This window comes from Lepidochelys kempii, chromosome 3 (assembly GCF_965140285.1).
Source record: "Lepidochelys kempii isolate rLepKem1 chromosome 3, rLepKem1.hap1, whole genome shotgun sequence".
NCBI classification, from domain to species: Eukaryota; Metazoa; Chordata; order Testudines; family Cheloniidae; genus Lepidochelys; species Lepidochelys kempii.
This window is the reverse complement of record NC_136382.1, coordinates 85,164,687-85,180,435: the sequence shown is the minus strand read 5'-3', so window position 1 is coordinate 85,180,435 and position 15,749 is coordinate 85,164,687. Positions and strand designations below refer to the sequence as shown.

The 15,749-nt window shown below is 37.8% G+C and overlaps 1 protein-coding gene across 10 annotated transcripts in view; it reads right to left on the bottom strand.

The window, feature by feature from the left end:
• The window catches only part of FIG4 (FIG4 phosphoinositide 5-phosphatase), a 158,545-nt gene that overhangs the window by 35,856 nt on the left and 106,940 nt on the right, over positions 1 to 15,749 (bottom strand). For 9 of the 10 annotated variants that reach the window (XM_073336996.2, XM_073336993.2, XM_073336999.2 and 6 more), the window contains 2 exons: positions 7,263 to 7,345; positions 2,829 to 2,918 (listed from right to left, as the gene is read on the bottom strand). In XM_073336996.2, coding sequence (XP_073193097.1) covers positions 2,829 to 2,918; positions 7,263 to 7,345 — 173 coding nt within the window. Of the gene's footprint in view, positions 1 to 2,828; positions 2,919 to 7,262; positions 7,346 to 11,850; positions 11,919 to 15,749 lie in introns of those variants that run through there. The other variant, XM_073337000.2, reaches the window with a different exon arrangement.

Genomic DNA, 15,749 nt, shown 5'->3' with positions numbered 1-15,749 from the left:
CAATACACAGAATAACCCTATTGCACCCATTCCTTTGAATGCTGGAAGAGTTAAATAAAAATAGTTAATGTGAAGATTTTTCATCCCTTTGCTGTGTGAACTCTCACATGGCTGAGAAACCACACTGAAGTCAGAAATCCCCAGGGCTTATCACCTGGGTCCACCCTGAAAGATAATTTGAATTGACAGGTCTCTACAACTCTATCACTCTTAGGATTTCGATGGTAACTCATTTGTATATCTATGTTTGCTTGCTTTAACCAATATGCAACTATTTCTCTTTTCTAGTTACTAAGCCTTCAGATAGTTTATTACAGGATTGGTAGGGGTGTTGTCTTTGGTGTAAGACTTAGGGTACCAAGTGAACTGGGGTAGAGACTGGTCTGTTGGGACTGGAAGCAACCTGAATATGATGTGATATTTGGTGTATGTGACAATTTATCAGTAAGTCCAGTTTGTCTAGGTGACAAGATAGACTGGAGAGTCCAAGGGGAGTGACTGACTCCATGCTAAGATTGTTAAAGTGATCTAGGAGCTCACATTTGTTACTGGCTTAGTAAAATCTAATGATAGAACGTACCTCCAGTTTGAGGTATTGGCCGTTTTTGACACTCTGCCGTGAGCACTCAGTCGTGAGCCACTCCAGACAGTGTGACAGAAAGTAATTAATATTTTTAAATCCAACTGTTTTAATGAAGCATTCTAACAAACTGCATATTACCCTTTTGAAAATAAGTTGGAAGAATTTTAAATTAATCTGTAGTTTAAGAATCTTTTGAAAACATCACTTTATCAATGTTGATAAACGCAAAGCAATGCACACTGGAAAACATAATCCCAGTATACATATAAAATGAGGGGGGGGTCTAAATTAGCTGTTACCACTCAAGATAGATCTTGGTGTTATTGTGGATAGTTCTCTGAAAACATCCACGCAATGTGCAGCGGCAGTCAAAAAAGAGAACAAAATGTTGGGAATCATTAAAAACGGGATAGATAATGAGACAGAAAATATCGTATTGCCTCTATATAAATCCATGGTATGCCCACATCTTGAATACTGTGTGCAGATGTGGTTGCCCCACATATATATATATATTGGATATATATTGGCATTGGAAAAGGTTCAGAAAAGGGCAACAAAAATGATTACGGGTATGGAACAGCTTCCATATGGAGAGAGAGTAATAAGACTGGGACTTTTCTTCTTGGAAAAGAGTCTATTAAGGGGGGATATGATAGAGGTCTACAAAATCATGATTAATGTGGAGAAAGTAAATAAGGAAGTGTTATTTACTCCCTCTCATAACACCTGAACTAGGTGGTCACCAAATTAAATTAATAGGCAGCAGATTTTCACACAGTGCACAGTCAACCTGTGGAACTCCTTGCCAGAGGATGTTGTGAAGGCCAAGACTAACAGGTCTAAAAAAAAAAAAAAAAAAAACTAGATAAGTTCATGGAGGATAGGTCCATCAATGGCTATTAGCCAGGATGGAGAGAGATGGTGTCACTAGCCTCTGTTTGCCAGAAGCTGGGAATGGGATAGGGGAATGAATCACTTGATGTTATCTGTTCTGTTCATTCCTTCTGGGGCACCTGGCATTCACCACTGTAGGAGGACAGGATACTGGGCTAGATGGACCTTTGGTCTGACCCAGTATGGCCGTTCTTATGTTCTTATATAACAAAACTGATTAAAAAAACTGGAGAGTCTAGGCAGCTTTGATAGGAACTTAGGTCTGTGGAGACAAAAAAAACTCAGCTTGGTTCATTTAACCTTAGATTGTTTTAAATTACAGGTTTTTCAAAATTCTGATTAACTGTCGTTTTTGCAAGGTTCCTGGCTTCTCCTTAAATCCTTCCTGATTGATTTTTGGCATGGAGTCATTATGGGGAATGACTTCACTATTTTGGAACATATTGTTCTCCATGTTCAATTTAAGGTCAAAATCCTGCAGCTGGCTCTGCCTGGGCACCAAGGCCTGCCCACCTTGAGTCAGTTGCAGAACTGGGACCTTAATATTTCAGACCAACTTGTTACCCTTCAGTTCAGATACCTTCAATTAATGGTAGATGTTATTTTATTTCAGATAAATTATCTTCAATTATTTACTTATGCTGCCCTAACCATCAGATAAGAATCATATCTAGGTATCCACTGTTCTATATTTTTTCATACATTTCTAGTGATTAATAAAGTCCAGTATCAATAATTTATTACATCCTACATATTTTCAACTAACCACATCTCTCTCAAAGGTTTATCGTTAATTCTAGCAACTGCTATATTAACATTTACTTTCAGTTAATACTTTAAAACATACTAATATTATTCTGGACCAAACTAACAATTTTCAGATCCAAAAGAATATATTTGAAAAAAGATTCTGATTTCAACACTCCTAATCAGAATACTGGATGGGCAGAGATAGGATATTAATTTAAAATTCTAAATTACAATTTTCACGGAAAGCTGCAAATTCATTTAAATTAAATGAGATTTTATTTCCAGGATATACTATACAAGTGTCACCTGAGTGAGAAAAAGAGACTGCTAGATACCTGTTTCAGTGGGTACAGTCCACCCATGTCACAGCTACCCACTATGTTTGGGGTTTGAGCCCTGTGTTGAATACAAGTAATGGATGTTGATGAAAGAATAGTTAGAAAATATTTGTGGCATTCATGATATTTTGATATCAGACATTCATTCAATGATTTTTAAGGTATAGTATCAGACTTCAAAGAATTCCCTCACAAGAGGACCCACAGCAAGAACTGAACTAAAAGAAAAAAATAAAACTGAAAAAACAAACTGTACTTACATATTTATAACCCCATCTAGATGATGTTTTGAACAAAGCTGCTGGCTGCTCTTGTCTTGTTTATGTTGATTCTGCCCCAACTGAACAAACCTATGAGTAGCAGTGGACAAAAGTATAAGTCATAAAGAGAGCAAGAACTATTTGCAGTAATTTCAGTGAATTAATGAAAATGACAGTTCTGTACAATTTGTAGAGTCATGCAGTTTCAGTAAGTCACACTGAGTACATTAAAGGACAGCTGGAACACTGACCTCACTTTACACAAAAGTGAGTGTCATGATGATTAATACACTTATCGTGGGCTAGTTTTTTTTTTTTTTAAGTTGCTTTTAAAACTTTAGTTTGGGTACATTTTGGGCCCCTTTCACTTTAGCTAGGAGGAGGTCTTGCCCACCGGTAGGTATTTCACAGGCAGCAGTTGGGGCCGTCAGCAAGAGGAGACAGTCAGAGTTAACTGCTCTTTCCAACAGCATGAACTCCCCACAGAAGCTCTCTAGGAGGAGAGAGAACAAGGAGCACCTAGGTGCCACTACTGGAATTGGGTGGTAGGGCAGCTGTAGAGAGAAGCAAGTTAATAGATGGGAAGTTGGCTCAAGTTCCATGCAGATACGTCTGACTCTGACCTCTCTTCTACTTGACTTGCATAGCGGTGAAAAGCTGACCTCCCATTTCACCAGTTTCAGCTATTTACTTGGACAACCCTTTGATCTGCCATCAGAAGGATATGCAATCTGTCTTCCTCCCCTATCCAGTCTATACTTTCAGAGTAGAGGATTTCCTCTGCTCCCACAAAGCTTGTGGAAAGGAACTGAGGACAGAAACACAGATATTGGGTTCCCTCCAGGGAACAGATGAAAGGAAAATCAGTAGAAGAGCTGAGAAGGATGAACCAAGCTGGTGGCTATGTAGGGAAAATGGGAGGGAACTCAGACACTCCATTGCATATGGCAAACTTGAGCTCTTTAGCAGCAGAATTCTCCCTGCCCCAGCCTCAATAAATTCAAGTCCTGATCTTATACTTGATTTCCTAAAAGGAGGCTTTTTAAAAAATAGTCAATAACTTGCATATAGTCAAATAATATTAGGACCTATTCTTTTAAAACTATTTTAGAAAAAAAGTATTTGGATTTTAAAATAGAGGGCAATCATCAATAGAATTGAAGCAACTGCATATAATACATAAAATGTATAATATTCCATTGCATTAATTCTCTCTGTGTGGCTTTCATCTTTCCTCTATATTCAGGCTCCAATGTATGCGTGACTATGCAATTTCTTAAATTGGCAGATACACATTCTTCTCATCCTAAACGCAAAGCAATATATGCAGTTTTTTGAAATACTGCATCCTTCTAACAAGTCAACTGAGGATGTGCCTTTTTCTTTGTCTATTTTACTTAAGATTCCCAAAGTATCTGACAGTATGTCAAGTATAAAATAACTCAAAATTTAACTAGACAGATTACTCTTTCAGCTTCTAGTAGTATCTAGAATCAAAGTAAGACTTTTACTATTCAATTATGAAAATAATTGAAATGAAAGTAACCGGTTAGATAATTCCAGCTTTTGGTTTTCTATTTTAATTTCAAGCGCAAGAGACAACTGCTAAAATTGTGGAGGAAAAGCGAGTTTAAATATCCAAATGAAGGATAATGGAAGGTGAGTTAGGACTTCCCCTAGTACAATAGTACAAGCATCTGGGTTTTTAAAAAACCCTTAATCAACTGATTTAAATTATCCAATAATCTGATGGCCCTTTCTATGCTAAGAGGTGAAATCCTGGCTCCCCTGAAGTCAGAGTTCCACAGATCTCTGTAAAGTCAGAAATTCGTCTTTTGTCTTCATTTCTCTTGTTAAAAAGACCGAAGTGAGAACTATGATAATTTTGTGAAATAAATTTATTCTCAGATACCACTGTAAGGTGCTTGATGAAAAGTGCTATAAAAGCTAGCTATTATTATCATCATCAAGAGACTAGTCAGAGTGCTGTTATGTCAGTTTGGCCTTGCCAAGTTTAAAAAACCAAAAGTGGATAAAATGTGAGAAATTATCTTAATCTATAAAAGTGTTGTACAAAAATTGTTTATAAAAATACAAGTGGAGTAGAAGAAAGGATGCAAGCTACATGTGTTTGAAGCTCCTGGTCTGGTCACAACATTGTTTTAGCATTTGACCAAGATGTACCTCAGCCAGGACAGTGATAAAATGGGGGATAGCCTGATTCTCCAGAATGTTCAAGTTTCATCACAAAGCTACCAATCAACACAAATCAGTTCACAGTGGACACAGCTAGCAATGGACCATGACCAGAACACTGTATCTTGCACTCGTGTAACTAAAGGCCTTCTGCACCTGCTGATTTGGCAGCAATTTCTGAACAGCTCCTGGTGGTCAAAAAAGAACTGACTGTTGGAACAGAGGGGCCATATCTACATTACATAGCCTGTGTTGGCATGGCTATGTAAGTCAGCTTAGTTGCATTTACCCTGTGGGCTCAGCCAGCCTAACTATGTTGCACAGGAGGTGTGAATATTTCACACTCCAAGGTGTTATAGGTATGCTGCTACAACTCTGAAGTTTAGATCAGATCTGGGAACAACTTAAAATACTTCACCAACAATATTGAGGTACACCCTCCCTTACCCCGTCCAGGTCTAGTGGCTTAGAACCATCAAGCACATGTGTGAAGTGGACGATATCTAAAAGTGGAAATCTTAAAGAACTAAGATAGGTACCTTAGAGAAACAGCTATGCCTTGTTCCATATGTTAACAGAAAAGATCTTATAAATTACAAATAAAGTAAAATCTTTTTTTCCCTAAAATACTCTAAATTGGTTGATAAACATAAGCTAAGAACATATCACATGAACAGAGAGACTACAGTGAATTAAATTTCCCCTCACAATTCAGAGATGGTCACAACATAAGTAGTAATGAAATTAGCCAGTCGTTACACATTGTAAAGCAAATCTAAAGCTGTACAGCTGCATTTCAACACATGGCTTTTAGTTATTCACTTGAAAAACATGTCTAAGTTTTCATTATGAGGTGCAGTTTTCCGCTGCACGGTGCTCCATTAATTAATTCAAAAGCTTAAGCAGGTGTTTGAAACATTGATTTACCAGACTAGCATAATTGATTTGCACACCATGTGACTGGGTAAGCAGTTGCTCTCTTGGCAACAGCATTACAGGTTTTACAAATTAGAAGAGACTTTAATTTCAATCTAAATTTCCCTAACTGCCTTCCTATTATAATCAGGAAAAGAAAAATAATTTACTAACACAAAAGGCCCAGTTCAGGAAACCATCCCTACTCAGGACAGCATTTAAAGTTAAGCAAGTGCTTAAATGTTGTCATGAATAGAGATGGACTTAAGTATATGCTTAAATGCTTTTGAGGATTGGATGCAAAGTACTTCCTTATAATGGTGACACAGAGTAAGATATATAGTTACTATTTCATCAAACCATGATATTGGAGTCCCAGTCAATTTGGCTTCAACCATCTCCTATTAAAACTATGAAGTATTTGTACAAGAAAGTTATCATTTAAAATCTTCATGCCACTGTTACGAGTTACCTTCCTAGTTTGGTAATTTTTTCCCACTTTTCCACTAGTTGCCTGCATGCCAGATTTAACAATTGGTTCCAGTCTCACATGAAAACCAGCAATTTTAAACCTTATGATAGTTGCCTCTGCTGAGACAGAAAATGCCTAAGTAGCTTCTGAATGACCTGGCATATAGCAAAAAAAGGTCTAAATATTTGAAGAAAAAAGTTGAATACCAATTAGAAACCTTTTTCCTGGAACATTCACAGCCAAACAAAATTTTGTTTAAGAGGTTATAGCTAACACTTCTGCCTCTATGAAGAAGACAGAATCATAATAGTTTTCTTACAAAAAGGTTAATTTATGTAATTTTACATGCATTTTATAGCAAAGACTGTTTAACGGATGAGAAATTTAAATTATTTAAAAAAATATTCTCTGAAGTTGAAGAGCTCTAATGTTGACATTCTATAAATTAGTGTAATACAACAATTGAGAACAAATGTGAAAAACTGCAAACTATGTACTTGTAAATTGAAGAGCCACTATTAATTTGAGTTTGTCCCTTGTTCCTGGAAAAATGTTAACTGATATTCCACTACAAGTCCATTTGATTTAACGATCAAATTCTGCACTTGGAGGCATCTGAACAGCTCCACGTTGAAGTTAACAGAATTGTGTGCATACGTATGAGAGATAAAGAGTTTGATTTTAAAGACAGAGAATAGTAAAATATCGCCAGCTTCAAGTTACCTCTAGTGCTAGTGCCATACCAGAACAATGTTTGAATAAATTCTGACGAAAAAGGAGCAATTTCTCATACAAGAGTATTTAACTAGCTCCAATTATCACTTACTGATTATGACTGAGAATTTTCTTACCTTGTATATATTGTGAGGTCATCCTCTGAAGGAACATCTGAGAGGTTAATCCCATATATATCTTTCATGGACTGAACTATGTTCTGGGGGGAGGAAAAAACAACCCATCAAAGTAAGTCTTTCAGAAATAGAATACTATGCTAATTTCCAAACAAAAGTTTATTGGATATAACTGAATTCTTTCTAGATCAGAAGAAAACTTATTTTAATAAATGCAAATAAAACCAATAAAAAAGCCTCTCCTGTACTTCCTACCAACCTGTCTAGGTCTATATTGAACCTTTTGAGAAGATTTGTTTTTAGATGTATTCTTCATTTTATTTGTTCAGTAAGAAAGGAGAATGTTACTGAAATAGACACACTATGATAGCATATGGTATAATCTGCAAAGAACCTGAGATTTCTTTTATTGCCAATATAATACAATATAAAAAGATTTGTATAAATAATTCATATTTGTGGATATATTACAAGTTGTATGCTTTTATGATATTTGATTTATTTTTAGTTTAGGAAAGAAAAACATTATACAAGCCATTTACAATAACCTTTCATCATTTATCTTTAATCTTCTTGCTCTATACTACGTAAAGAAAACCCCTAATTTTCTTCAGACTAACTTATTTTAGTTTCCATTTTAGTATAAAAAGTTACATGTTCATGAAATATACAGGTCCAGTGTAACAGGCTGCTGCTGCGCATGTGCATGCTGCTGCGCCCTATTTTAAGGTTCAACCCATTAAAACTAACAAGGGTCATGTGACTGCAGGTTGCAAGCAGTACCTGCTATAAAACAGAGACAACCTACCCTTAGTAGTGAAAGACCCAGATCAGCGATGGACTAGGGAGAGGTGGATGTGTCCTGGCAAAGAGTGGGAAGGGAAGTATTTCTTTTCAAGTGTTTTGTATTATATCAAGTCCTTTGTATTGACCATTGTTAACAAAACTTGCCCTGAGGAAAGGGATTTGGAACCTGACTCGAGCATTTAGATATTTTTTGGACTGCCCAGCTGGTGAATCTGCCACCAGCCTACATAAAGGTATAAATTAAGTATAAAATAACAGAGGATGTCTCAAATCCAAACAGTTCTCATTTACTTTTTTTCAGAAAAGCCTCTCTCAAAATATTACAAGGACAACACTAGAACAATTTTTGTTATTACAGATAGTCTGTCTACTTTGGGTTACCGTAAGAGTTAAGAAAGTGTGATTAATTTTTGCAATTACAAAGAAGAACAATTTGTACTTCTTTAGCACCTTCCCTCTAAAGATCTCAACCTATTTTGTAAACTTTAATGAAGTAAACTTCACAACATGTGACCTAGGTAAACATTAACCCTACTTTACAACTCTTATTAAGCCTGTAGCATTTACAAGCATCACCGTAGCCAATGGAAGGTTTCAGAGGGGTAGCCGTGTTAGTCTGTGTCAGTAAAAAAAATGAGGCGTCCTTGTGACGCCTTAGAGACTAACAAATTTATTTGGGCATAAGATTTTGTGGGACATAACCCACTTCATCAAATGCATGGAGTGGAAAATAGAGTAAGCAGGTATAAATATACAGCACATGAAAAGATAGGAGTTGCCTTACCAAGTGGTGGGTAAGTGCTAACTAGGCCAATTCAATCAAAGTGGATGTGGCCCATTCCCAACAGTTGACAAGGAGTGAACATCAACAGAAGGACATTTTTTTTTTGTAATGACCCAGCCACTCCCAGTCTTTATTCAGGCCTAATTTGATGGTATCCAGTTTGCAAATTAATTCCAGTTCTGCAGTTTCTCACTGAAGTCTGTTTTTGAAGTTTTTTTTGTTGAAGAATGGCGACTTTTAAATCTGTTATTGAGTGTCTAGGGAGATTGAAGTGCTCTCCTACAGGTTTTTGAATGTTACAATTCTTGACGTCTGATTTGTGTCCATTTATTCTTTTGTGTAGAGATTGTCAGGTTTGGCCAACGTACATGGCAGAAGGGCATTGCTAGCACATGACGGCATATATCACATTGGTAGATGTGCAGGTGAACAAGCCCCTGATGGTGTGGCTGATGTGGTTGAGTCCTACGATGGTGTCCCTTGAATAGATTTTAGGACAGAGTTGGCGACAGGGTTTCTTGCAGGGGTTGGTTCCTAGGTGACATCCTTAAAATGTTCATGTTTAGAAACTATCTAAATATGCAAAAAGAAAAGGAGTACCTGTGGCACCTTAGAGACTAACAAATTTATTTGAGCATAAGCTTTCGTGAGCTACAGCTCACTTCATTGAATGCATGTCATCCGATGAAGTGAGCTATAGCCCACGAAAGCTTATGCTCAAATAAATTTGTTAGTCTCTAAGGTGCCACAGGTACTCCTTTTCTTTTTGCGGATACAGACTAACATGGCTGCTACTCTGAAACCTATCTAAATATGCATGCTCAAAGTTGCTAACTTTAAAAATTCATAACTTTAAATGTAATTAATTTTCTTCAAATTCAGGTTTTTTTTTATTCACAGCAAAATTTATAAATGCAAGACAAATTTGAAGTTCCCAGCTTCCGACATTTGAATCATCTTGGTTCAACAAGTTTTAGTTTTTTCCACATTTCCATAACTTAAAAAACAAAGATTCAATTTTGATGATACTTAAAAAATAAAATAAAAACCAAACAAAACCAAAGATCACTACTGGGTGAGGCCAAGGACGCGCAAAAAGAGGGGCAGAGTGAAAGTAGGTATTTACATGCTAACTGTATAAAGCATCATCAGCACATACCAAATTAAAGGTGCATTAAAATGTTCACAATTCAAACTAGAAGTCTCTCTCTATGAATGCTAACTACATTTAAGTTGTTTTAATATAAAAATAATTAGTTCTACACTGTACTAAGAATCTACTAGACACAGATATGCCAAATATAAGGATTTACTTATACTGTACAATAGATAGTGCTTAGGTAGTTTACTTTATTTCTTCTGACTTTGTTACTATTGCTGCCTCATAACTCAAAGCCCAGAACACACAAATATTTGATTGTCCTGTAATAACATTATTTACTCAAGAATGCACCTGAAGCGTATGCAGAAAATATCAGAGATATTTTAAAAATTATAAACTGAGAACTAACTGACACTTTGATCAATGTCAAAGTCGTCCATTTTCCTAGTTTAGAAAACTTCATACCTACGCTGATACATTAGCGTTCCTTTTTAGTGTAGGTATTATTCAAATAATGATAGGCATTTCTGCAAACAGAAAATAACGTTAAAAAACTCTGTTCTTTCTGGAAGTTGAAACAAATTATACTTCTGTACATTCCTGCAATTCACAGGTTCTCTAAAATAGGAGTTTCTTGAATTGGATATTTTTAATCCTTTTCAGTCATTGCTATTTGCATAGATTATTTCCTACTATATTATTAGTTCAGCCCTCATGTTTCAAACCCTGCATTATAGCCTCTCTTTGGATAACTGCATGCTGGGACCCATGACAAATAATGGCTATTGCTGAAATGTTAATTCCAAAACACACTCTCAAAAGCACATACCTGATGCTCCAATTAACTCAGTTATGGAAACTAGCAGCATTGTGTAATCTAAACCAAGATCAACTAGTGAATATACATCATGTTTGGTGTCTAACATACTCTTTTACATTTGATCTCTGCACAAAAAATAGCATAATTACTACCTTTATATATAAAATATGCCCCAAAGATAGTTTTATGCTTTTGAGGTTTATAATGGTGGACACAAATACTAACATAGGCCCAAGTTTTGCAATGGACTGTAAGTGGGCATACTGGGGCCCGTGGGCAATCATTCACAACACTGTGGTCTTGGTAGTAAAGTTACACAAATTAATAATTCAATTCTCAGTATGTTTCAATAGACATAAGGGTACTAAGAGAAGAAAATATAACTCAATATTGTTATTAACAATGAGAAATTAATTTATAGCTGGTTATAAATCAATAAAATGTCTTAAATATTTTGCATTTACATATACCTTTCATTAAAGCATCTCAAAATATTTTACAAAAATGTATTCAGGCTCAATAAGAGGGAGGGAAGGATTACATCCATTTTATAGATGGATAAAATGAAGTGAAATGACTTGCCAAGATTGTGCAGCACCTCAGGGACAAGAGTCGGTGATAGTGCTCACAAGTCATGACTCCTGGTTTCTTGCTACAACCACTGTAAAAACCCTTTCTTTTCCATTGGTCTAAGACGCTTACTCTCCATTATTCTGATACACTGCCCCAACATTAACATCACAGTATTTCAGAACTATTGCATCAAATAACACTAACTGGGCTTCGGAAAATTTAAAATATGTGGCTAACATTCATATATGAGAAGTCAATCACAGTCTATAAAACAATCTTGAGGTCACTAATATATTGTTGAAAACTGCTCTGGAAAAGTAGTAATTTTAATCTTCATTTTATCAAGCAACACACTTTTAGCTAAGTGTAGGATATTTCGGCCTATAACAATGTAGACATTAAATATAAACTTACTAAAAATACAACAAATTAAAGTTTATGTTAATGAATTTAACAAGCAGCTTGACTTTGAGCTTTGATAGAGCAAAATAACCTTACATACTGTTTGCCAGTGCCCCAGCAGAGTGACAGTTCTGTAATTTCTTACTTTGGCCATGTGGTTCTTAAAGCCTTGAGAAAATGTAAGCATGCAATGAATGAATGAGTAGAAAACAACTTTTCTGAGTCAGAGGACAATGGTTCATAAGTTACTACTAGGAAAGTACCAGGCTCTAATAGTCAAGAAGCTATTTCAGAGTCTTGACTGTTCACCCAGAGAGGGGTCGTTGAGATCATTTTGGTGGAGTCATTGTCTCCTGTTATTCCCCTATTATTTACTTGGGAAAACACAGACTCAGACTTGACAAAGAACCAGTACCCAAAGGTGGCCCAGTCAACCTGATCAGGATTGGGCAATGCAGTTGGGTTGCAAAAACTGTGACCCCAATTTGACCAGAGAAGATTACCCGAGAGATCCTGTGGGATGCTACCAGCCAGAGTTTTACTCTTAAAAGACCAGGTAAAAAAAGGAAGAAAGTGTCTCCTCTTAAGGCACCACGATTACAACTAGGCAGCTAATACCCTTATTTTGCCTGCCAAGGAAAGCAGAGACAGACAAACAGGCTAGCCAGTTGATTGGAGGACAATGCCTGCTAGTGTTACAGTACCTGAGCCAGGAGATGTCTCCTAGTTTCTCCAACTGTAGTTCCTGAGGCGCCACAGGCCAATCAAGCTGATGAGCAGCCTTTTTTTCCCTTCTAATACACTTTTTCTTTTTGTCTCTAACTGGATATCTGAATACCTATGCTGGGGACCCTACCAGCAAAGACTTGTCCTAGCCTTTTTAGGGAGGTAGGTAGGTGAGTCTGTGTGGCCAGTAATAGCACGTGCATATAAGCCCATAAAGCAAATTACCACTGGCCATTAATTAACCTCAGTTCAAAGCAAAAAATTTACCAGAGATAACTAAAGGTCACTTGAGGTACATAAAGATTCCAACTGTAGCAGGCTTGCCATTTACTGAACGCTCCTCATGGCCAGGGGTACATCTCAGAGTACTCCACTTACCATACAAGGTAAGTAACCTCTCTTTGAGCGATGGTCCACGGAGGTGACTGATAATTCATTGAGGAGTAGGGTGTGAGGACTTGTGTGGTATCAATGAAGGGAGGACTGTTGTGCCAAAAGATGCATCAGTTGATGAAGATTGTAGTATGGCATAATGTCTTGTAAAGTATGTTTACAGACACCCAAGTTCCCGCTTTACAGATTTCAATGACAGGAATGTCTCAAAGTGAAGCTACAGAAGTGGCTTTGGTTCTAGTCGAGCATGCACTCACACCTTGTGGTGGTGGTAGAATGTTTGTTAACTCATAACACAGCAGAATGAATGCTGAAATACACTTGAAAAGTCTCTGGGAATAAACTGCTTCCCTTCTCATCTGTTCTTCAAATGATACAAACAGTCTAGGTGATTTTCTGAAAGATTTTGTTCTTTGCAGGTAGAAAGCCACCACTCAATGGACATTCCAAGAATGAAGTCTCCTATAAGAACATATCCTTGCTGGTAGCATGCAGTTTAGGAAAAAAGATATGTGAATTGTCTGAGTCAGACAGAAATCACAGATTACATGAGGGTAAATTTTGGATGTAGTCTTAGAGAAACCTCATCTTTATGGAAGACTGAGTATGGTGGATCAGCCATAAGGGCCTGTAGTTCACCTAGCTGAGGTGATGGTAACTAGAAAGATGACCTTCATAGACAAACCGGTTAGAGTGCATGAGGGTAGAGGTTTCAAACAGAGTTCTTGTTAACTTTGAGAGGACCAGGTTAAGGTCCCATGGCACAGGAGGTTTTCTCACAAAAGGAAAGGTTCTGCTTAGGCCTTGCAGGAAATGTACTGTCACAGGATGAGTGAAGATGAAGTGGTTATCAATAGGAAGACAAGCACCGATAGCTGCTAAGTGTACGCTTACTGAGCTCAGGGAAAGACCCAAGGTCTTTAAGGAAAGACGATATACCAATATAGTATGGATTTCAGAGTCCTCTGGGTTTATCCGGCAATGTTGAGATAAGACAGAAAAAACCTTGTTCACTTAGCTATGTAGACAACAATAGTAGAAAGCTGATTCCTTCCTACTATTGTTAAGGATGTCCTGAATAGCTTCTGAACGTGGTCTTTCTAGTTTTGATCCAAACACCAAGCCATTAGATGAAGGGACGTCAGAATGGGATACCTGACCTTGCCCTTGTCTTGGGTCAAAATATCCAGAAAGAACTGGGTAGTGATGTGCAGGCATTGTAGAATGATGTGAAACCAGAACTGCCTGAGCCATCTGGAAGCAATCAGGACGATCACAATTTCATCTTGTTTGATGTTCCTCAGAAAGCAAGGTATGGTGTAAAGGGAGGGAGGATTAACATTAGGTGTCCTAACCAAGGGAAATGAAGTGTGTCTCCCCTGAGTCCTGACCTTGTGCCCCCCTGGAATGGTAGATCATGCATCTTCTGTTCTCCTGGGTCACAAACAAGTCCCAGGATGGAGACTCCCATTGATGAAATATGCTCTGTACCATGGAATAGTGAATATCCCATTTGTGGTCCAGAGGAGTACTTGGCTGACTATGTCTGCTAGTGTGTCATGAATCCCTGGGAGATGTCCTGCTGACACAATGATCTGGTGACAAATATACCAGTTCCAAAGATTGACAACCTCTACGCAGACAGGGGCGATTGTGCTCCCCCTCGTTTGTTGATGTAGAAAGCTGTTACCATGTTGTGTGACATCACTTGAATATGCCAAGTCTGTGTGAGTGGTGGGAATTGTTTGCAGGCCTCATGGACTGCTCAAAGTTCTAGGAGGTTTATGTGCATCATGAACTCCTGGGGAGTCCACGTCCAGTGCTGTATGTTCATCTAGATGGGCACCCCGCAATCTCTCCTCATATTTGGGAGGAATGAAAGGGACACACACACACACTTGCTCCTTAGTCTCCCACCAGGCTAAAGAAGCTCATGCCCTGTGTGGGAGTGAGACTAACTTATTTGATGTGTATACCGTCTGAAGCCAAGCTTGCAGGCAATGAAGTCAAAACCTTGCAAAGGGTCTTACACATACAGGAAACCATGTAACCTAGAAGGCTGAGACATGAACAGACTGAAGCCCATGGACTCAGTCTGAGTTGAATGACAACTTCCTTTATGGATTGGTGTCTGGCCTGAGGAAGGTATATTGTAGCACTGATAGATTCCAGTATTGCCCTGATAAACTCTACAGTTTGCATGAGACCTAAAATGGATTTTATATTTATAGAGTCCCAGTGAATGTGGAAAATGGAGCAGGAACGAGGTTGCTGTCAGTACCACCTGGTGAAATCTCTCAATCAGTAGCTAGTCAAAGTAGGGGAAAACTGATGGTCCATGGTCTCAGAAATGAGAGACTACTACTGATAGTACCTTTGTGAGTAGCCTTGGGTCTGGTGCAAGGCTAAAGGGGAGCACCTTGTATTGACAGTGGTTCAGACCTACAGTGAGTCTAAGGAATTTTCTATGTGAGAGGTAGATGTCTATGTGGAAGCAGGCATCTTTCAAGCAGGCATCATATCAAGAGTTGTGATTTACTCGTCTTTATTCAGTGAAGGAATTACTGAGCCAAGGTGGCCATTCTGAATATCAATCTACAGATAAAGATATTGAGCTGTTTGCATTCTAAGATGGGTCTTCATCCTCCCTTTTTCTGCAGGATGAGGAAATATTTTGAGTAAAAACTTTCCCCACTATTTGGAGGCAGCCTCAGCTCTACAGCACCCTGATGAAGAAAGGAGTTTACTTCTTAAATTAACATCCTTTCATCAGAGTGGTCCCTGAAGGAGGATGGGAAAGAGGCATTCTATGGTGTAGTGGTATGAATGATGTTGAGAACCCATTTGTCATTATCCTCTGCCAGGCTTGGGAGAAATGAG